At 58.0% G+C, this 21,501-nt stretch overlaps 8 protein-coding genes across 8 annotated transcripts; 4 read left to right on the plus strand and 4 right to left on the minus strand.

Annotated features, from left to right (window-relative positions):
- Nucleotides 1-8: 8 nt before the first annotated feature.
- SCHCODRAFT_02631634 (glycoside hydrolase family 15 and carbohydrate-binding module family 20) lies at nt 9-2,383 on the plus strand. The gene is made up of 8 exons (XM_003030545.2): nt 9-417; nt 468-629; nt 683-696; nt 751-895; nt 948-1,374; nt 1,424-1,901; nt 1,952-2,047; nt 2,099-2,383. The coding sequence occupies exons 1-8, from the start codon at nt 62-64 to the stop codon at nt 2,242-2,244; spliced, it is 1,824 nt and encodes a 607-aa protein (XP_003030591.2). The 5' UTR covers nt 9-61; the 3' UTR covers nt 2,245-2,383.
- SCHCODRAFT_02343034 (GMC oxidoreductase) lies at nt 2,318-4,808 on the minus strand. Its single transcript, XM_003030107.2, has 9 exons — nt 4,538-4,808; nt 4,393-4,491; nt 4,245-4,344; nt 3,617-4,187; nt 3,511-3,564; nt 3,404-3,459; nt 2,956-3,351; nt 2,789-2,908; nt 2,318-2,736 (listed from the first exon to the last, which is right to left on the minus strand). The coding sequence occupies exons 1-9, from the start codon at nt 4,667-4,669 to the stop codon at nt 2,441-2,443; spliced, it is 1,824 nt and encodes a 607-aa protein (XP_003030153.1). The 5' UTR covers nt 4,670-4,808; the 3' UTR covers nt 2,318-2,440.
- Nucleotides 4,809-6,564: 1,756 nt separating this feature from the next.
- Nucleotides 6,565-7,684, plus strand: SCHCODRAFT_02631635 (uncharacterized protein). The gene is made up of 4 exons (XM_050345671.1): nt 6,565-6,874; nt 6,927-7,013; nt 7,064-7,398; nt 7,451-7,684. Exons 1-3 carry the CDS (start codon nt 6,834-6,836, stop codon nt 7,182-7,184), a joined length of 249 nt encoding a protein of 82 aa, XP_050199225.1. The 5' UTR covers nt 6,565-6,833; the 3' UTR covers nt 7,185-7,398; nt 7,451-7,684.
- Nucleotides 7,685-7,802: 118 nt separating this feature from the next.
- On the minus strand, nt 7,803-9,631 carry SCHCODRAFT_02509548 (uncharacterized protein; the record flags this gene model as incomplete). Its single annotated transcript, XM_003030106.2, has 5 exons — nt 7,803-8,372; nt 8,431-8,744; nt 8,800-8,971; nt 9,022-9,213; nt 9,284-9,631. The coding sequence occupies 5 exons, from the start codon at nt 9,629-9,631 to the stop codon at nt 7,803-7,805; spliced, it is 1,596 nt and encodes a 531-aa protein (XP_003030152.1).
- A 16-nt stretch (nt 9,632-9,647) lies between these two features.
- Nucleotides 9,648-11,635, minus strand: SCHCODRAFT_02631639 (uncharacterized protein). The gene is made up of 6 exons (XM_003030105.2): nt 11,312-11,635; nt 10,908-11,182; nt 10,774-10,852; nt 10,660-10,724; nt 10,333-10,599; nt 9,648-10,279 (listed from the first exon to the last, which is right to left on the minus strand). The coding sequence occupies exons 1-6, from the start codon at nt 11,379-11,381 to the stop codon at nt 9,932-9,934; spliced, it is 1,104 nt and encodes a 367-aa protein (XP_003030151.1). The 5' UTR covers nt 11,382-11,635; the 3' UTR covers nt 9,648-9,931.
- A 603-nt stretch (nt 11,636-12,238) lies between these two features.
- Nucleotides 12,239-13,352, plus strand: SCHCODRAFT_01173030 (uncharacterized protein; the record flags this gene model as incomplete). Its single annotated transcript, XM_003030543.1, has 5 exons — nt 12,239-12,424; nt 12,483-12,728; nt 12,780-12,921; nt 12,979-13,207; nt 13,262-13,352. 5 exons carry the CDS (start codon nt 12,239-12,241, stop codon nt 13,350-13,352), a joined length of 894 nt encoding a protein of 297 aa, XP_003030589.1.
- Nucleotides 13,353-13,527: 175 nt separating this feature from the next.
- Nucleotides 13,528-15,462, minus strand: SCHCODRAFT_02669525 (uncharacterized protein; the record flags this gene model as incomplete). Its single annotated transcript, XM_003030104.1, has 4 exons — nt 13,528-14,079; nt 14,169-14,579; nt 14,710-14,898; nt 14,983-15,462. 4 exons carry the CDS (start codon nt 15,460-15,462, stop codon nt 13,528-13,530), a joined length of 1,632 nt encoding a protein of 543 aa, XP_003030150.1.
- Nucleotides 15,463-17,217: 1,755 nt separating this feature from the next.
- On the plus strand, nt 17,218-21,325 carry SCHCODRAFT_02702947 (AAA-domain-containing protein; the record flags this gene model as incomplete). The annotated part of the gene is made up of 18 exons (XM_050346965.1): nt 17,218-17,313; nt 17,375-17,587; nt 17,639-17,722; nt 17,777-17,891; nt 17,959-18,610; nt 18,661-18,779; nt 18,836-18,934; nt 19,028-19,179; nt 19,268-19,477; nt 19,574-19,759; nt 19,817-20,019; nt 20,073-20,208; nt 20,266-20,453; nt 20,501-20,594; nt 20,644-20,913; nt 20,965-21,045; nt 21,100-21,188; nt 21,238-21,325. The coding sequence occupies 18 exons, from the start codon at nt 17,218-17,220 to the stop codon at nt 21,323-21,325; spliced, it is 3,075 nt and encodes a 1,024-aa protein (XP_050199226.1).
- Between the last annotated feature and the right edge of the window lie 176 nt (nt 21,326-21,501).

Below are 21,501 nucleotides of genomic sequence, written 5' to 3' on the forward strand. Positions count from 1 at the left end.
CCCCTTCGCTTCCGACCCCATGGCAACTCTGGGCGATGGTGTGCCACAATTCGTGAATAACATGTCAGCGGCGATTTGGGAGTATAAAGAGCGACTGGTTTTAGAGTGGTGCGGCAACAGCACCTCCCTGTCGAACACCCAAGGTCTTGGTGCTATGGGTCTCGCTTCCACTGTCTCGCTCGCCCTCCTCGGCCTCTGCTCGCTCGCCCGTGCTCAGACGAGCGCGGCGGACGCGTATGTTTCGGCGGAGTCGCCTATTGCGCAGGCGGGCATCTTGGCCAACATCGGCCCCAGCGGCTCGAAGTCTCACGGTGCTGCCTCCGGTGTCATCATCGCATCCCCCTCGACGTCGAACCCGGATTACCTGTACACCTGGACGCGCGACGCTGCTCTCGTTTCTCGCGCTCTCGTCGATGAGTGGGTGTTTACAGCGCGATGGTATTGTAGCATATACTCACCCACGCCAGGTTCATCGAGGGCGAGTCGAGCCTGCAGTCGGTCATCGACTCGTATGTCAGCTCGCAGCAGAAGCTGCAGCGCGTCGACAACCCCTCTGGCTCGTACACCAGCGGCGGCCTCGGCGAGCCCAAGTTCAACATCGACCTGACTGCCTTCACTGGCGCTTGGGGGTACGTCAAAATTCTTATTTTGTCGCGCACTTTCGCTCACTCCGGCCTTCTAGACGCCCTCAGCGCGGTATGTCCGAGCTCATGACCAATCGGGGCCTCGCTCATTGTTAACTCTTGACAGATGGCCCGGCTCTGCGTGCTATCACCCTCATCACCTACGGGAATCATCTGCTTAGCTCCGGCAACACCTCATACGTCACGGACACTATCTGGCCAGTCGTGAAGGCTGACCTGGACTACGTCGTCTCGTACTGGAACCAGACTGGGTAAGCATAGTCACCTACACATCGTACCGGACTTGATTGACCCCCTCGTCAGCTTCGACCTCTGGGAAGAGGTCAGCTCCTCGTCGTTCTTCACGACTGCCGAGCAGCACACCGCCCTCCGCCTCGGTGCCACCTTCGCCACCGCCGTCGGCGCCTCCGCGTCCACCTACTTGACGCAGGCCGACAACGTGCTCTGCTTCCTGCAGTCGTACTGGAACAGCAACGGCGGCTATGCGACGGCCAACACCGGCGGCGGCCGCTCTGGCATCGACGCCAACACGGTCCTCACTAGCATTCACACCTTCGACATCGAAGCCGGCTGCGACTCGGTCACCTTCCAGCCCTGCTCTGACCGCGCGCTGTCTAATCTGAAGGTTTACGTCGACTCGTTCCGCGGGCTTTACTCCATCAACCCCACCGGTGCCACCGACCCTATCCTCACCGGCCGCTACAAGGAGGACGTGTACTACAATGGAAATGTTCGTATGAATGCTCACTGTCGCCGCACTTAGGCTGACGTCCCGCCAGCCTTGGTACCTCACCACCTTCGCCGTCGCCGAGCAGCTCTACGACGCGCTCAATACCTGGGACAAGCTCGGCTCGCTCGACGTCACCAGCACCTCCCTCGCCTTCTTCAAGCAGTTCGACTCCTCCATCACCGCCGGCACCTACGCGTCCTCCACCTCCGAGTATGCCACCCTCACCTCTGCGATCCGCAACTGGGCCGACGGCTTCCTCGAGGTTCTCGCCGACTTCACGCCTGCGGACGGCGGCCTGACGGAGCAGATCGACAAGTCGAGTGGGAATCCCACTTCGGCAGCGGACCTCACCTGGAGCTACGCGTCCGCCATCACCGCGTTCAAGGCCCGCGGCGGGGCGATTCCGGCAAGCTGGGGCGCGGCGGGCCTCACTGTGCCCGCGACGTGCAGCACGGGCGGGGGCGGGGGCAGCGGCGGTGACACGGTCGCTGTCACGCTCAACGTCCAGGCTACCACTGTCTACGGCGGTACGTGTACTTCATCTTGGGCTTCGGCGGTCGACCGACGAGGTCCGCAGAGAACATCTACGTGACCGGCAGCGTCAACCAGCTCGCCAACTGGTCCCCGGATAACGCCATCGCGCTCAATGCTGACAACTACCCGACCTGGAGTGGTGAGTAGAGTCCACCACCCTCGTTCCGCGCCGTTCCTAAACTCTCCGCAGTGACCGTCAACCTGCCCGCCAACACCCAGATCGAGTACAAGTACATCCGCAAGAACAACGGGCAGGTTACGTGGGAGTCCGACCCCAACAGGAGCATCACTACCTCCGCGTCGGGCTCCTTCACTCAGAATGACACCTGGCGCTAATTGGCGGCAGGCCTTGTGGGGCGAAAATGACTGCCATACATGGACAGCGGCACGTCAGTGATTTGAAGTGTAAAGTATGTACTGTAACTACTTCTCGGGTTCTGTACTGTACACAATGGGATTCCTTGCATTTGCAACAGCCGAGCGCCGTGAAGAAGCGGTTTCTACTTCTGGATTACGAGGTGCACAGCAAAGATTACACTGCGCCCGTGATCAGCTCAGCAGCCCGCTCAGCGATGCCTATGACCGTCGCCTGAAGGTGCGCCGAGACATGCAAGGGGATGACAGACGCATCGACGACCCTCAAGTTGGACGTCCCGTACACCCGGAGTTCAGCATCGACAACGCCGCCGCGCCCGTAAGGTAGCATGCTCGCCGTCCCGATGGGATGGGCCTCCGACGAGACCTGCGCTTTGACGAACTCGCGAAGGTCCTGGCCCGCGGTGGGCAGCAGTTGTTGCACGACCAGGTCCGCGTATGGAGCCGTTTGAGCTGGGAGGTCGTGAGCACCCTTGCCGGCCTTCACAGCGCCAAGGGAGCTCACCTATCTTCAACGCCCAGTCAACGCCTGCGACATGCATGACCAGGTCTAGATCGACACTGTAGTAGTTAGGCTTGATAATGGGATAGACGCTAGGATCGCTGCTGTTGATGTGGATAGAGCCTGAAATATGTTGAGCAGCTCGTTGTGTTCCACAGTTGAGTGCTCACCTCGACTCAACGGGTGCTGATTTGCAACGACGAAGGACATGTACGCCTTCCCCTCCTCCATCTCCACACCACGCCCGGAGTCGACGGTGATCAGCTCTATCTGGCCTACGGTTTCATTCTTCATGAGGTCAACCTGCTTGGCCAAAACGTCCGCGTAGACGGATCCATTCTGCCCCTGTGCATACGCTTCGGCTTTGGCTATGATATCCTGCGCACGGTCCTCGCCGACAAGTTGGGGAAGATTGAGGTATCCGATGCCGCGTGTACCGAAGTCGTACATGCTGGGCTGATGGGCGTGCCACAAGGCAAGCTGCTCGGCGGCAAGGGTTGCGTTGGTTGCGAGAGCGCTAGTCGTCACGATATCGTTGCGTATCTCGTAGTTTAGAGACACGGTCGCTGAGAAAGGTTCGACTTCATGGTTCAGATGCATGCCTGAGAAGGGGCTCACTGTGATCTTGTAAATTCTCGCCGACAGGCAGGTCGATAAGCTGTTCGATCCTTGCCCTTTGAGCACTTATGTCAGCTGATTTCATGCCCGCGCAAGAGTAAACTCACAAATCCAGAACATCCTTGGTACCGATGCCTGACAGTTCGAGCACCTGGGGCGTACTGAGAGCGTCATATCAGTCAAAGTCATTCGCGCCATTGGGCGTCCACTCACTTCACGGTGCCTGCAGAAAGGATCACCTCCCGGCTGGCAGTAGCATTGTAGGCTTGCCCGCCACTGATGTATGTCACAGACTTCGCGACCAGTCCTTGCCTCGCGCCAGGATCGAAGTTGACGCGGCTCACTAAGGCGCTGGTAAGCAGAACCAGATTCTCGCGCGCCTCTCTGGGATAGTAGCGCGCAGGTGCACTGTAGTCTCGGGTCATATTGTCCGGTCGAACATCCATTGGTGTCAAGTTGACGCCCACGATGCTTCCGCCATTCGGTCGTCCGTTGGTAGGTATGCCCAAAACGTTCAGCGCAGCGATCCAGAGCTTCGTAATGGGTGGGAAGAAGCGACCGAAGGAGACGTGTACAGGGCCGTCGGTACCGTAGTCAGATACGTTGGGTTGTATTCCGCCGAGCTCATTGGTTTGGTCTGGTGTGAGCGTAGTGAAGTTGGTGGCCTTCTTTACACCAGAGGAAATATTCGCCCAGTTCCATCCTGGACTGCCAAGACGTTCGAAGGCATCGAAATCGGCCGCGGAAGGTAGGTCCCAGACGAGGAAGTTGAGCGCAGAAGAGCCTTCAAGATCCAAGATGAATGAGGGCATGAGAAGCACCCAAGTAATCGTGTGCATACCTCCTACAACCTTTCCGCGTGGCCAGCTCACACTCGGAATATCACCTTGAGCCTCGGCCGTGTAGTTCCAGTCGTATTTTGTCCCCACGTCGGCACCATACTGATATGTGTTAGTCGGAGAAGTATAGTCCTACAGACAGATACATACCAATCCGGGGACGTCGATGATATCCACGTTCTTGGCCGTCTCGCCCGCTTCAATGACACCGACCCTCACTGAAGGGTCTTCGCTCAGTCTGGTGGCTACCTGCACATTTCAGTGCCTAGGTCTCGAAAGAAGGAGAGCGACGTACCACTAGCCCAGCAGTGCCTGCTCCGATGATTATATAGTCGAAAGGTTCTGCTGCAAAGGCCCCGCCATCCTGGACTGTGACGCAACGAACGACTGAGGCGTACACGAGTACGGAGATGAGACTGAGTCGCATGATGTGAAAACAAGGAGTAATCAAGGGCGCGCGAGCGTATGGTCGAGCGTTCCACACAACGCTTGTTCTATGTGCGACAGCAGCAACTTATGTAGTCTCTCCGGATTCCCGATATCGACGGCTCTTGGGAGCGCGACAGGTCGGGTGACGCATGAAGGTATACAACCGGTCACGGAGCGGGGGAGGCAAGGACGTATCTGAAGGAGTGTGCGGGTACTGACCACATAGCGGCTTCAGTCAGAATGCGGCGTCCACGTCATGGAATCTATAAGAGGGCGGTCAATCACTGCATACAAGGCATGGTGGCACCGGGCTTACTGTGTATAGGTAAATGAAGACAAGGCTTCGCATAGCTCTTGATCGTCTTGTTTGCATGTCAGCTGGAATCGCAGCAGGGGGGGGGACAGCAAGCTTAGAAGCTCTAATAATGTCATTCCCGAAGACGCAGGCTGCAATTCGCTCGACCGCCGAACCGCATGCGATACTCAGCCTTTCCATGGCTTGCAGGCGGGCGGTTGTCGAACAATGCCAGTAAGTATACTATTGAAGAGCCAGTCAGGATTTGTCGGCCGAAAAGTAGTGTGAGCCAGTCGAACGCCAGATGGCCGTTCGTGATGAGGCAGCCTTTCAAAGGTGGCTATGTCAGTTAGCGTCGGGCCGGTCGCCGATCGCGCTTGTCGAGTTCGTCGCGTCGCGTTGATCGTTGTCTTCTTCGTTAATGGCGCCGCCCCTCCCGTCCTGTTTTTCTTCTCTTTTTGACCCTAAGAAATACATATCAACTCCTTACAGACCTGCAAGGCCACGCTGAAAGCTTAAGGCGAACGAGGCATTGAACTGGAAGCGAATCGAGACAGGATTTACTTCCATGACCCTGGCGTACCATGCAAAGAATTTATGCCTCCTTGATGGCCTTCCCTATGGACGCTCTCGAGCACTCACCGCACCCGAGCGATGAGGTATTGACCAGAGCCATGGGCAGAATTGATGGCCACCCCACCCACCCCCGTACCTCAGCGTTCCGAGTCAGCAACCCAGCCAATCCTTGCTCGCAGACGTGCTGACTGACTACAGGGTTCCAGGCATTTCTCGGCGCTTATTCTTACCTTTATTTGCGGCTCAGAAGATTGCGCGTAGCGGCGGCAGTACGTGATCAATAAGTCGAGGGCGCGCGGCAGCATCAATTCGAAGGCGCGATTTTCCATCTGACCTGCAACCTATGCAAATACTCATGCGCGAGAAGGACTCTCGGAAATGATGATCCGAGTGCCAGCGACATTCGGGATACCTCTTACGGACGGAGATGCACAAGCAGGCCGAAACCACAAGCAGGCTTCGCTTCGTCAATGAGGCGCTATAGAGTCGAGCGTCTTCCCTTCGTCTAGAACACATCCCGTCACTGCTCTGCAGCAACGACATCAGGAAGTGGCGTACGCCAGGCGAGCGTCGTTTGAGGATGTATTGTGCCCTGGCCTTGGTCTTCAATGTTCTAAACAAGCAAGTGCGTCCGTAAAAGGCAGTTCATCCGGTCACTGACTTTCTGATTCCGTGTGATGTTCACGACGATGTCACTCGCTTGTATTTTGGTTCCGCGTTCTGCAGGCGGTACCTGCTATGCGTATGCACTCTAGACGTTGAGATGTCTTGGAAGGATTTATCCTCCCGTTATTTTACTCAACAGCACCAGCTTGCGTACCCGCCATGCATAGACCGCCACTCCGACTCTCAAACCCTTATCTCAGCTAGTAGCCCCGTCACAGCCTGTCGGACAGGAAGCGTCAAGGTATTCTTGGCCGTGAGTGTCGTCGCGTCCAGCCGCCTCCTGGTGTACTGCGGCGTCACCCCGCACCCGGATGCAAAGTTGCATCCGCGGCTCCGAAGCCTGGAAATTGCTAAATAAGGCAGCTTCCTTCGCCCAAAGGAGAAGTAAACAAGTTGTTGTACACGGATGGGGAAACGCCCTATCCCCGGATACCCTCCCGTTTGTACTTGGTCATGTCAAGATGCCACGATATAAAACATACAGGGACGGAGAGGATGGTGCATAGACCGCAGCCCGCACTCTTTTCCCTAAGAGCCAAACACTCATCTGCCGTACACTCTGGCACACCCGCTGCTTTCTCCTGCTCGACGCAGGCGCGCTCTTTAAAATCCCTGTCTACCCGTCATGTACTGCCGAGGCATCCTCCTTGCGTCCTTCCTAGTCACCTGTACGTAGCCTATATTTTCTGGAGTGAGATCAGTTACTAAAAGCACTTACAGTGTCGCTGGTCGCACAAGCGGCCCCCATCGCGCAGCCACCGCTGCCGAATCCGATTTCTGGACTGGAGATGGAGGCAAGAGGGCCGGTGCGTCATTGACTGAGTCCCCATATTTTCTGGCGCTGATATAACAACAGATTTCTCCCGAGGACATCGCCCTCGCCCCTGCGCGCAATGCAGCATGCAAAGGCGACTGCACCGAATTATCGGACGTAGATGTCCGCGAGCCGACGCCGTGCAAGGGCGACTGTCTATAACGGACAACCCCGTCATCACATCAGCGTCGAGCTCGCCACAGCCACATGTCCTCACCCCCACCCTCACCTCACCTCACATCCATGCCATGCCTTCTATGCGCGTAGGCCCCGCCATTCTCCAAACCCGGAACCCACTCCAACCCGAAGCACCCAACCCTCCACATGTGTACCACGCTCTCTTGATTTGTTATCGACACCGGTTTGTTGTATCGCCCTGCTACCTATTAAGTATGCCATAGTTACATACCTTTTCTGCGCTCACATACCTTCTCCTCTCGTCGTTCGCGTTCGTATTGCTGCTCACCGTCTCCTACTTCGCCTCGTCACAACCTTCGCCTCGTCACAACCTTCGCCCCTCTGGAACCCCCATCGCCCGCCGCATTCGTCTTCTTGGACTGTATTACTTAGATACCACACACACTATACTCGCGTACCGTGTCTTTTCCGCGCCTGCGTAATGGGCTCGTTGAATCAAAATCCGGCGCGTTTTTGCATTGCATGGACAGGAAGCAGCGAGTCCGAGCGAGTGAGGTTAAAGACTACAGAAAATTCACGAGGCGGAAAATATTTCGAAGATGAAGCAGTGGTAATCTGAGTCGCATGGACGCCAAATACAGCCTACGCAGCAGCGGCCTTCAATCGCTTCTCCTTCCGAACCCAGGCGTCGAGCGCATCCTTGTCCGTCTCTAGCCCGTGCGTTGCGCGGAGATGACGCCGAAGGTCGTACGCGCGACTGAACACGTACTCGCAGGCGTGCGAGGTAGACGTGGTGGGCAGCAAGCTCGAGGCCGCACCAGGTAGCAACGTGCTCGAGGTCGCATCGGACAGTAACGGCAAGCCAGAGAGGTCGGGGTAGGGGCAGCACAACGACGTTGCCGAGCGCAGCCTGTCCTGCGCCTTCTTGGCGTACGTGCTGCCTGTGATGAGGTCGATGAGGGTGTTATCTTCCGCGTGAGTGTCCTCAACGGCCGATTGCTCGTCATCGTCGTCCTCCGCGCCTGAACCAGCATCCGCGCCCGAGCCTTCGTTCTCTTCCGAAGAGGATGACGAGGTGCGAGTATGTATCTTGGCGACGTGCCGCTGGAGGAGGTGCTTATACCCGAAGGCGCGACCACAACCCTCGTGCGCGCACACGAACTCGCGATGCCCGAGATGCGTTACGTTTGTATGTGTGGTCAGGGCCTTTTTCTGTAGACCGGTCAGTCATCTCCCATCTCGACGTCCTCACAGCCCGAAAGCCACTCACCGACTTGAAACACTTCCCACACCCCACAACCTCGCATTTCCAGTCGCGGCCGACTTCGCCCCCGCGGCGCTTCTTCCTCGGCGGCTGGTCGTCGTCTTCCGCATCGGACTGGTTTCCGTTCATCGCGCGCTCGACCTCTTGCTGCTCGTGGAGCTTCTGATGCGCTCGCAGGCCCTTCTGAGAGGTGAATTGCTTGCCGTTGCAGGAGGGGTGGTTGCATATCGGCGGGTGCGTGGTGCGATTGTGGTGTTGAAGAGCCGTCCAGGTGGCAAAGGAGGCGGCGGGAGAGCAGGTTAGGCACGCGTAGCGGGTTTCTGTAGTGTGTACATGAATAAGAGTATGAGCAGGACGGATTGAGTATAGGCATACCATCATGAGTTCTAACGTGCGCGCGTAACTTCTGGTTGGTGCTGAAGGACTTGGCGCAGCCTTCGTGCTCGCAGCGATAGGGCTTCGTGCCTTCCGGACAGTGTGCCGTGCAGATATGCGTTCGAAGTTGGTGGTGCTTCGCGAACGCTTCGTCGCAGCCTTCCTCCGTACACTGCAAGCCTGATAAGAATCTTCGCATAATACGACACTCGTAGAGCGCACCTGGAAGGGTTTTGCGCCATTGTGCCAGTCCAGATGGACGCGCAGGTGCTGTGACGTCCATAAACGCTTGCCGCAACCGGGCACAGTGCACTCGAAAGGCCGTGCCGACTCGGGTAGATGGCTCCGCGAATGCGCTTGCAGATGGGTCTCGCGCAGATACGACTTATTGCAGGTAGCGCAGACGAATGGACGCTGTAGACTTGTTGATCAGCTCACTGTTCCCTTCCCCCTTCCCCCACAACCCGCCGATCGCCGAACGCACCTGCCCCGTATGCGATCGGGCATGCTCCTCCAAGCGCGAGGGCTTCGTGTACGCCTTATCGCATCCCTCGAACGTGCACGCGTAGCGCTTCTTCGTGTCCTTCACAAGCTTCCCATTGACGATGATCGGGGTCTTGGGCCTTGACAGTGCTCTTCCCCCCGACGGTGTTCTCGATCTCGTAGGCGTCTTGGACCCCGCTGGTGTCCTGGACCCCGAGGGGATAGATTCTTCTGGCGGTTCATATTCCGAGTCCGACTGCGCGGTGCTAGGTTCGGGGCTGGATGCAAGGTGGAGGACGTATGCCTTCCGCTTCCCCAACACCGTCTCCGTATGCGTGAGGGAGGTCATGGGGAAAGAGTGATCGGACGGAAGCAAAGGTCCATCAACAGATTTCTTTGATTGTTTGTATATGTTTGCTCGCCTAAGGGTACCGATGGTAAACCAAGAAAAATGCACTGCATATGTACATACGAGGTATCTCATGAAGCACAAGTAGCAGAAGAAAACAGTACAAGGCTGCCAATTAAGCCTGCATAGGTATGAGCACTAGAAGTACAGCGCATGGTATCCTGCGATAGCAACAGCGTCGGGGTAGTATGTAAGTACGTCCTCCACCAGAGATCCTCTCCATAAAATTCCTCCCGCAACTCATCGTATCTCGTAGTGATGTACCGCACGAGGTGACCGCTCTGGCGGCGCGACCACGAAACTCGCGTCTGGCGGATCCACGTAGTGCTCCGGGACCTTGACCTCGCTGTAGGCCCTAAAGTCGATCGACGAGTCCTCCGTCGTCGGGTCGGAATAGCCTGTGGTCGTGTTTCCGGTGGAGAGCCCGGGTACGCTACCGCGCGCGGGACCGCCTGGCTTGAAGTTTATGGTGGAGAGGTGATGGGATTCGGGGTCCTCGGGTCTAGCCTTGCCAACAGGGATGGAGTCCATATCCTCCGCGGTGAGGCCGAGAGTAGACATGACAATGATCATGGTGGGGACGATACCCTGAGAATGATGTTAGCACGAAGAAGATGTGGGGGATGGGCAGGGGCACATACGGTAAGCTGCGCTATGGGATCATACACGATATAGAACGCGTTGCTGCCAATGAAGTACAGGGTAATCTCAATGATGAGCGCCGCGCTGTATATCATCGCGGACTCGATCACGATGATTAGGACCTTGGTATACCGGAATTTCGTGGATAGGATGTGCCCGCCGGCTTCTCTTGCCAAAAACCAGATACGAGCGGCGATGAGGGTAGTGACAATGACGTTGGTGACGAGGGATAGGATGAACACGGAGCCGTTCCACTTTTCCAGGGTCTACACGAGCGTTAGTACGACGGGGGAGGGAAGGGAAGGGAAGGCAACAGCTCTACGCACGTCATTGAAAGCACTGTGTATTGTTTTGGCGTTCGCGAATATGTATGCTTGACCGAAACCGCTGACTTTATGGTGCGTTAGCCAGCCCTCTACTTCTGCCACCGAGCCACTTACTTGCGGAACCCAGAATGAGCATGGCTGGGAACACGCAGACCTTCCAGTTTCTGCCCCAGACGTGCCAACACCTCCAAACCTGCCGAGCGCATACCGTCAGCAACGGCGCGTCACATGCCGGATCGACTACGCACCACAATGCTATCCCCCAGGATGGAATTGACGGTATGGATAGTGACCTTCGCCACGTTCGGTGGATGCGACACGTCCGAAAAGTAGCCAGCCGGACCACCAGGGTCATTCCGCCGGTCGATGAATCCCCATATCAAGCGCGCAAATCCCAGGGAAACATGCACGCTCGAAAATAGGAACATCAACACGGCGACCCAGAACACCACGCTCGAGATCTTGCGCGTGCGCCGGAAGCGCAGGATGTAGACATAGGAGAAGAATAAGCAGATGTTGATGCCTGTATGGTGCAGTGGGCGCCACCGTCAAGTATAAGACAGGGCGATATGGGGCGAGGCAGGGGGAGGGGTAACCATCTGAATCAGTTTTACGTCGCCGGCAGCGGGCGAGCCCAAAGTGATCGGCGCACCGTAGAAGAGCGTCTCCAGCCAGATCGCGGTGAGGTAGGCGGTGTCGAGGGGGAGGCCTGCGTCCGCCATGGAGGCGGGAGGAAAAGATCGCCTGGGAAGGGAAGGCACCGTCCCCGCCCGCGGCTAGGCACTTTGTAGGGATGATGAGAAGGAGGAGCGAGGCATGATATGATCAGGCCGGCTGATGCTGGGCTGATGGCCGTCTGCCTGCTAAATTGCTGCGCGCGCTTCCGAGTTCCAAGCTCCCCTTCCCAGACGTGAGTGCGATGCTTGGTGGAGTCACTGGTGTCGCAGCAGTACAGTGGAAGGAGAGGAAAGCGATGAGAGGACAGGCAATCCGACATCGGTGATAGACCACCTCGCCGCCTAAGCCACATTCAATGGTGCTGGTAGGGACGTCACTTCCTTGTGCCCTCTGGGATTCTATTGGCCAAGCCTGACGTCCTACGTATCGTAACCCATGCGGTAGGGCGGGCAAGCTGTGGCGGGAGGCATTGTATCGGTCGCTTGACCCTCCCCCTCACGCTGGTGACCACTGATGCTCTCACAGTCTGTCAAACGACCAACCAGCGTCACCCGCGTATTCGTTTATGTCCGCAGGCGAGGAGGGACAACTTCAGCACGGTCGCTTTCTATCAGATGCGCCGATGAATGCTACTTCCCAAGCTAACTTGAGGATCGCCTTGCGGGCAAACTAACGCGAAGTTGCTGACTCATTCTGGAAAAAGGCTGGGCATGAGCTCCCCACTCCCGTGGAGGTCGTAGATGCCAAGTGCGAGGTGCTCGACATGAAAGCGAGGAGCAAGGACGCGGCGGCGAACGCCGAATCCAGCTTCAACGATTGTTTCTCCATAAGGACAATCCGGGCTTACCCGGCCCGCCGGCTGCCGTTCCTGACAGCGCGCTCCTCCCACGACCACCGCGCCATGGTGCCGCTCAGCGAGAAAGCGAAGGGAAAGCGCAGAGCTGTCGACGTTGATGCGCAAGGGGCTTCGTCGTCGTCGAGTACAGCTCAGCCGCAGGAACGCCAGCTCGTTGTGCGCTTCACCGAGGGCGCCGACCTCACCATCACCATCGACCAGCTGGACACGGTCAAGGACGTTCTGAGCAAGGTCTGTCGTTAGAATGGTGCATCATAGGCGCACTGATACGAGGGAACTCGCCAGGAAGATTAGGACCCAACGTCCCGACTTGCGCAACCGGCGCCTGCGCCTGATTTACGCTGGGCGCCTACTCACCAACGACGTCTTTGTGTACCAGCATCTCGCGGCGGCCGATGAGCGAGCGCGGAGAAGAGATGCGGCAAAGCTGGACGCTGGAGGGGATCAACACGATACCCATAACACCTGGATACATTGCAACGTCGGCCCTGAGATACAGCCAGGCGAAGAGGAAGAGGGGGAGGCTCGCATTCAGGTGTGTGGCTTCCATCTTCAGTGACTATGCCTCCCTAATGGACACGACTAGACATCACAGATCCAAGTAGTCCGCGGCTTCGACCGACTCGCCTCCCTCGGGTTTTCAGAAGCAGACATCGCCAACTTCAGGCGCCAATTCCACGGCCGTCTGGCCAATCTCTCAGACACCGACTTCGCAACCGAGGAAGAATGTGTGTTTTCATCACCACCGCATACATCTCTCACCTGCTCATCACCACCCTCTCCAGACCGTGATTACACCCGCACGCTCGAAGAACAATGGATCGATTCCATGGACGGCGGGGGAGCCGGAGATCTCACCCCTGCAAATGCAGCAGCAAGCTCAACCCCATTGCAAGGCTTCCTCATGGGCTTCTTCTTCCCCTTGCTGCCATTCTTCTTTATCGCCGTTCCTCAGCCTGCAGCGTTCTGGGACGATGGCCGCCCGCTGGAATCCCAGGATAGCGTCGTGTTCTCGTGAGTACTCCTTTGCGATCTACCTTGCTGCAGTTGAATCAATGTCTCGTCCAGCACAAGTATGCGAATATGGATAGGCTTCGGGTTCGTGGCGAACATCACGCTGGCACTGTGGAGGGTGTTCTTCTATGATGCTGTCGAGTAGCTGGTACGAGAAGATCTATTGGATTTGGTTACAACAGTATACAGGTGGTCAATTAACTCGCGAGACAAGAAGTAAGAATCAAGCACAAGCACACGGGGAAAAACAAGCCGTAACGAAGTTTTTGAGGTCCAGCCTCATCCTCTGTGCATCCTCTTTCCGCTGCATGCTCACCCCTCTACACATCATACACCACCCGCCCCGCCACCCACGGATACGGATAGTTGTGCTGGTAGAAGTTGCGCACCGTGCGCCGCCCGAGGCGCGGGATCGTCGCGTACGACGCGCCGAGCACGACCTGGTGCTTCGTGTCAAAGAAGTCGGTCGAGTACCCCGGGAAGAGCTGGGTGGGCGCCAGCCCGGGGTGCGTGTCGAAGGCGGTGCTCGTCCACTCCCAGACGCCGCCGTTGGAGCCGGCGCCGCTGGTGAAGCCGGTGCTGAAGGGCGAGGAGGAGGAGGCGGAGGTGGCGGTGGTGGTGTCGTTGATGGTGGAGGCCTCGCCACCCAACTCTAGTCCTGCAGTCGCGGGTACTGGATGCCAGTTGCGGAAACCCACGTTCGCGCCCCCGGCGTGCCCGACGTCGTACGTGTCGAGGAAGAGCCGCAGCTCGGGCTCAGTGGGGAGGCGGCCGCCCTTGCTGGCAGCGTACGCAGCGAGGTCGTCGTAGGCGGTCAGCACGGGCCAGTTCCGCGCGACATCGAAGGCGACGGGGCCGTACATGGTGCGGACCTGGGGAGGCGGGTCAGCGTTGGGAGTGGATGGTGCGTAGGGAGTGCGATTCGTTGGGAGTGAGGGATTCGTCGGGAGCGAAGGCCTACTGTGAGTATGCAAACACTACTCACCTTAACCTCCCCCTCCTCCTCCACCCAACTCTTCGGCATCGGCACCCTCCCCTCGCCCATCCTCCAATACACCTCAAACTCCCCATTCGTCACGGGCCGCCACTCCGCGCGGAACGCGCTGACCTGCACGCGTCGCGCCGGCGACTCGTTATCCCATCCAAATTCATGGTTGACGATTTCTTGCTCGCTGTATTGACGTGTGGAATCCTCCCCCTCTGAGTCGTCGTGCCCAAGCGTGATCTCCGCGGGGCCAAGGGTGACGGTAGACGTCGCGGGCTGAGGCAGGGCATCCCACTGCGCCTTGAGGAGGTCCCAGGGTGGCGGGGTGAAGCCGGGCGGGGGCAGCGTGCCCGAGCCCGCGCGCTGGATGAGCATGTAGAGGAGGGTCTGGGGATGCGGGTGAGGATGATCGTCACATGAGGTCAAGTAAGGAAAGTGATGCGAGATCAGCAGAAAGGGTATGCAAGAAGGGGAAAATGTTATACAACGAGGAAAACCAAGGCCGTCCGACCCTCACCTCCACATGGAACCCCTCATGCTCGAGCGTATAACACAGCGTCCTCGCGATGTTCCGGGACAGCGCGACCCGCCCGGCGCGCAGGTCGGCGTAGAGGCGCATGAGGCGCGCGCGGACGCGGTCGCGGAAAGCGATGATCGTCTCGAGGGTCGGCCAGTCCTCGTCGCGGGTGGGCACCTCGGAGTGGTTCTGTAGAGAAGGAGTTAGCGTCGGGCTTGTTTGATCGGGGAATTGCAGCAGCCATCCAGTCGGTGCGAAAGAAACCCGACGTACATGACAATGGTCCGGATCGTCCACATGCGGGTCGATCCCCCGCTCGAAGATGTTCCAGAAGTACGCCGGCTCACTAGGTCCCCCGCCCACAGCTCTGTTCAGGAGCATGTCGAGGAAAGTCGGAATGTGCCCGATGTAGAACAAGCACTTGTGCCGCAAGTCGATCGGCTTCTGGTGCAGCATGTCGGGCGGGATCATTGACAGAGTGACGAGGTCCCAGGCGGCCCAGAGGGCGTGCCATTCGGCCTCGGTGGGGATGTTGCCGAGGGGTGAGGGGGTGGGGGTCGGGGTCGGGGCGCCGAGGATGGGCACTGTCGGGGCGCCGAGGGTGGGAGCCGTCGAGGCGTTGGGCGTACCGGTGGTGAAGGAGCTGGTGGTAGGTAACGGGAGGCTTTCCTTCGGCGCATCGAGCACACCGCCCTCAGCAGGGAACCCAGGCGTATACGCGACGGGCGCGAACGCGACGCGGGGCCGCTCCATGACGTGGAAGCTCTGCTTGCCCGAGGGCGAGGGGAAGGAGATGATAGCGCGCAGCCCCGCGGCCGAGATGAAGCTTTGGATAGTCGCCTCGGTGGGGGTGGTGGAGATGTAGGGCTGGGGAGGGCGTCAGTCATGGGAACCTCGCCAGGAGCAAAGGAATCTGTTGCGTACCGGCAGACTCTTCAGGTCCGTCGAGGAATTGGCAGGGATATCCTCATCCTCAGCATCACCGTACACGATTCCGAGCACCCCGTCCTTCGCTTCCGCATCGAACAAGGCGCTCAGAGACGACGGGGTCGCCTGTCCGCGTACGACCTTGGCCCAAGTCTGAGGCCAGGCGCTGAGCACATCCGAGCGAGTGGATGTAGAAGAGGACTCCGACGCGACCGGCGAGACCGAGCGCGACTCGCTCGCATCCGAAGACGCCGCCGGAGAGGCTTCCTCCTTCGAGTGAGAGGGCAGGAAATTCGAGTGAGAAGGCAGGAAATTCGCCATCACGGCGGGGAGGCTGGAGAGTGTAGCGGACATTGTCGCGATTGATTCTTGCTAGCTTGGGTTCGAGAACGGCAGGGGATGCGTTGTGGAAGATGGGGAACGCAAACTGCATTTTATACTGTCTACACATACTGGACGCACGTAATGATAGATCGAATCCAGCCAGTTCGCTCACCGAGGGTACCGCTGTCGTGGCGCATTGGACATGCGGCAGGAGCTCTAACGACGCTGGTCGAAAGACTTCGTAATTGAGACCGAGTTGGGTCGCGCATCGCTGCATTGTTCGGACCATCCAGAATGGTAGACCGCGGTAACTGCCAGCGAAAGTGCCGCGAGGAGCTTCCATATGCTTGGCGGGGGATGGAAGATGCGTTGTGAGGTACAGAGGACGTCTTGGGAACGTCAGATAACAGCTCAGGTGGCGAGGGGAGCGCGTAAGGATCCGGGACGGACGACGTGGAGGTCGGTGATTCGCGACCTCGAAGTCGTACGATAAGGCGCGTGCCGGCAATCGAGGGGACGTGGCGCGAAGAGGGCGATAGCCAGCAAGCGTGTTGGGGTGGTTGACACGTAGTGAGGCACGAGGAAGGATGGGGTGTAGAGTAGATTGGATCGGTGTCGTTGAGGGTGGTGCGGGAGTGACGTAGAGCTCATCGATGCGGGGAGAGGGCGAGCAGAGACAAAGCAGTCAAGTCCACCTCAGAGCTGAAAGATAGAGATGAGGGTGAGCAGAAGGACCTGGCCAGACCGACGAATACACGCACCTGCAACAATGGAAGTCGACAACTGCTTTTGCGCAGTACCTTCGGTCAAACGGAACGCGTGTGATGTAGAGGCCAGCGAGGCTGCTGCGCTGCCACGTTCCGTTCGAGGAGTATCCATCGTGAGACCAGGCAATGGAGGGGAAGAGCAGGAATTCGATTGCAAAGAAGGATCTTTATACGTCGACGCGCCCGATGGCGAACGATGGCGTGCTTGTGGGCAGCCGCGCGGTCACGTGAGTCTAGGTCAGCTAGCCTCCTCAGGCCCCCTCATTTGCTCTCAGGATCTTACAAAATGTACCTGGTAGATTTGGAATGCTAAGCAATCTTTTCACGGGGACTGAGGCTACTCCAGCGTGAACTTGGCCAGAAGATCGGAGGTTCGACTTTGCACGTGGCCATTTGATCCCCGTGATCTGCATCCCCGGATACGCGTCCATGTGATTCTGAGTCCGCCTTCCCCGCACGGCGCGCTCCTTGCCGCGTACTTCCACATCCTATGCCTCGACGCGCCCGAGTACACTTCGTCCCCCTCAAGTCCTCCTTGGTCAACCTCCCCCTCTCTATTTATGGACCCTTGCTGCAGAAATCTGTCGTAAGTATATGCACAGGTCGAGAGCGAGACCACCAGACTCACCCGATCGCGTTCTGTGTAGCGCCCGCAAAGTCTCGCAGTCCACCTTACCCTAGTCGAAGAGGAAGGGAGCAAGAGCAAGAATGGCAAGGTGGAGGCATTTGTGGGATGGACTGGTATGGCATCTGCATCGTCCCTTGCCCACTTCAATGCCGGTTCTTCGTCCTCGAGCTTTGAGACGATCGAGATCGACCCGCAGTTCGCTCAGGACCTCGGGCTGGCGCAGGGATCCTTGGTAGGTGAGCGCTGTATTTGTGCCTTGCAGAAGCTGACTGTGTGTGCATAGGTAGAGATCGGTCTTCTACACGACCTTCCGTTCGCCAAGTCCGTAGGCACCGAGCCTGTGAGCTCGGACGACTGGGAAATTATTGTGCGCATATTCAAGCTATTTCTCTCCTGTACGAACACTCACTTGTCTCACCAGGAACTCCACGCTGGGCACGTCGAATCCACACTCCTCTCCCAAGTCCGTGTAGCCAAAGTCGGCCAGGAGATCGACGTCTGGGTGCTAGGGCGCACCCGCGTACGCTTGCTTGTCGGTGCGTAACCCGCCATATCTATACAACAATCCCCTCTCCTTCTCCCTCCCACTCATCATCTCCTCAGGCTCCCTCGACGTCTCTTCCAAGACCAACGCCGCGCTCCTCACCACCGACACCGAGATCAGCATCGCGCCCAAGCCGCACCGCAGGGGTGCTGCCTCGACCAAAGGTCGTGCTCCGGCGGAACCCTCCTCAGAAACGTCCTCCAAACCCCAAACGCACCCAAAGTCAACCCTCCTTCGCGTCCTCCCCTCGCGCCTAACCGCTCCTACTCCCGAGTACAGCGGCCCCGAGCTCTTGGGCTATGTGTCGAAGTCGACGTTTAGGAAATTGGATGCGGGAGCTGACAGTCCAGGCGGACTCTACAAGAAGGCCCGCGTGAAGCGTCTATCGCCACCAGTGGACCCGTCTGCTGGGCCTTCGACCTCTAATGATGCTACTCCTGCGCCTCGCATACTTTCCGCCGGGAAGGAAGCTGTTACTGAGGAGAAGAGCGAAGACGATGCGGAGACCATATATGTTGGTGTGCTGGATGGGATACCGGATCGTAGCATTGTGCTGCCTGTGCTTACGCATGGGATCGAGGAATGGGACATGGTTAGGTTGGTTTTGGTCTTGGCCAGCGAGCGACGAGGGACTGATGAAAGTTCTGTCAGACTATCCCTAGACCCATCATCGGCGACGCTCTCGACATCCTTGAAGCCTCCCGAACACCCGTTAGTCCTCGTTTCTTCGCACAACTATCAACCAGCTAAAATTGTTCAAGTTCAAAACCCTCACCACCAGCCCAACGCCTCGCCGGCGTCGACGAGATCATCAACAAGTGCATCGACTTTGCGCGGCATAACTTTGTTCTGCACTCGACGGCTGCGGCTGTTCATGGGGGTATGTAACACTTGTGACTGATGTTCGAATTTTGATATTTACTGGATACTTTGTAGTCACTGGCCTCCTCCTCACCGGACGCCCGGGTGCGGGCAAGACATCCATTGTCCGCGCTGTGGCTCGCTTGCTTGAATATGACCAAACATTACTGACTTGTACGTCCTGCAACGCGCTCACGAGTGCAATGCTGCCCTACCAGTTCTCAACTCACCCACCTCTACTAACCTCCAACTCACCCCCCCCCTTAGACACCCTCTACGCCGACGCGTCCGCCATCTCCGAGAAACCCATCTCCGCAATCAAGGCCCAGTTCGACTACTGGTTTGACAAGGCGATGTGGCATCGACCGGCCATTCTGATCTTAGACGACGTGGATAAGTTGTTGGGGGCGGAGATGGAGGTGAGTGTTCTGGCCGTTTTGCTCAGTTCTTACGCTCTGCTGCACTGCATCGAACGCTATGCAATGCGATGCTAACTCAATTGCCCAGCACACCGCATCCTTCCGCGCCCGGCACATCGTCGAGCTCTTCCTCGCGCGCTTCGCCCCCGCCGCGCGCGCCGCGCCCCTCAACTCGCGAGGGGTTCTACTAATTGCGACGGCCTCGTCGAGCGCGGCGCTGCACCCGCTGCTGATGCAGTCTCAGGTGTTTGCGGAGACGGTGAACGTGATGCCGCCGGGAAAGGAGGGGCGGAAGATGGTGAGTGGGGTGATTTTCGGGGGGGGGGGCGATTTTTTGTAGCCCAGGCTACACACTCGTGATGCTAACATATTCGTGATGCTAACACGCCCGCAGATCCTGTCAAGAATTGTCGAAGACCGAATGCGGGCGACCCCAGATCTGAGCGAGGACGCGGAGGCGCCGTTGAACTACACCGCGCTGGCGATGCAGACGGAGGGCTACCTGGCGACGGACTTGCAGGACCTGGTCGCGCGCGCGGTGCATCAGGCGGCGATGAGGTCGAAGGATAAGGAGGATACGGTAGTGCACATTTCTCCCGTAGCTAGTACGGTAACGACTGACACCATCGACCCCCAGGTGCTCACCTCCGCCGACTTTGAGGAAGCGCACAAGGGCTTCACCCCGCTCTCCCTGCGCGATGTGAAGCTCGAGAAGTCGGAGACCGCGTGGGCGGACATCGGCGGGCTGGGCGACACAAAGCGCATCTTGCGCGAGACGCTAGAGTGGCCGACGAAGTATGGGCCGATATTTGCGCAGTCGCCGCTCAGATTACGGTCTGGGTGAGTTGAGGATTTGGTGTAAAAGGAAGACGTCCATGCTGACGAGAGGCTAGATTATTGCTTTACGGCTATCCGGGTTGCGGGAAGACGCTCCTAGCCTCGGCTGTAGCGAAGGAGTGCGGCCTGAACTTCATTAGCGTGAAGGGGCCGGAGATTCTAAACAAGTATATTGGTGCAAGCGAGAAATCCGTTAGTTGACTCCTCCCGCGCAGCTGGTTCGAGCAAGCCTAACATTGGTGATTACAGGTTCGCGAGCTCTTCGAGAGAGCGCAGGCTGCCAAGCCCTGCGTACTTTTCTTCGACGAATTCGACTCGATTGCGCCGAAGCGAGGACATGATAGCACGGGAGTGACCGACCGTGTCGTGAACCAGATGCTTACGCAGATGGATGGCGCTGAGGGCTTGGAAGGAGTCTACGTTCTTGCGGCAACGAGGTCAGCTCCGCTCGCTTCGGTTGGTTGCATTACTGAAGACCTTCTAGTCGTCCGGACCTGATTGACTCTGCTCTACTACGACCGGGTCGTCTGGATAAATCTGTGTTCTGCAACATGCCGACGGCAGAAGAGAGGAAAGACGTGGGTATTGCGCTGGTATATGGTGCGCTTTAACTGACGTGATAATCAGATCCTCTCTGCTGTCGCACGCAAGGTCGCGTTGGCCCCCGAAGTGGACCTTCAGCATGCAGCCGAAGCTACAGAGGGCTTCTCGGGAGCTGACCTCCAAGCGCTGCTCTATAACGCCCATTTGGAAGCCGTACACGAGTCTATCGCCCGCGGTCCTGCCGTAGAACGGTCTTCGGCTGCTGCCGACGAGGCGTCAGTAGAGTACAAGATCATCGGCAGTGCGGGTGTTGGCGTGGCCAGTAAGGCAGAGCAAATGGCCTTGCAGCGACGGGTAGGCTTTCCACGTCTCTGTAGCCGATGCAATGACCTAATACGCGAGCAGTTGCAACAGATACGGGCGAAGACGCGACGCCCGGAATCAACCAGTCGGAAAGGGAAGGGCAGGGCAGAACTGCCTGACAAGGTAGTTGACAAGCGCTTGTCCATCTCGCCGGCATCGCGCTGATGTCAACTCTAGCATCTCGTTACACAGGAGCACATCCGACGTGTACTGCGAAGCGCCCGCCCATCGGTCGCGCCAGAAGAACAAGCGCGGTTGGCTCGGATGTGAGTGCGACGGAATTCGTATTCGGACGGTGGCTCATACTCTACACAGATATAGTGCCTTTGTGGACGATCGCAGCGGCGAGCTTCCACTTCCCCCAGAGGCGAATGGGGTCGGCATACGGGCGTCGCTGGCATGAGCTATCCGGGGGCTCAAGGATGCTGCATGTACGGTAAACGGGGGTGCTCGGTTGTGCACCGGCTAATCGCTAAACTCTACAGGTCGGTTTACGTAGCACTTGCTCCTTTGAATACGATGAGTGCCTGACGGTCACAGGCTGCTTTCGCTTCAGCGTTGGCTCCTCCGCTTCATGGC

This window comes from Schizophyllum commune, assembly GCF_000143185.2.
Source record: "Schizophyllum commune H4-8 unplaced genomic scaffold SCHCOscaffold_8, whole genome shotgun sequence".
Taxonomy (NCBI): domain Eukaryota; kingdom Fungi; phylum Basidiomycota; class Agaricomycetes; order Agaricales; family Schizophyllaceae; genus Schizophyllum; species Schizophyllum commune.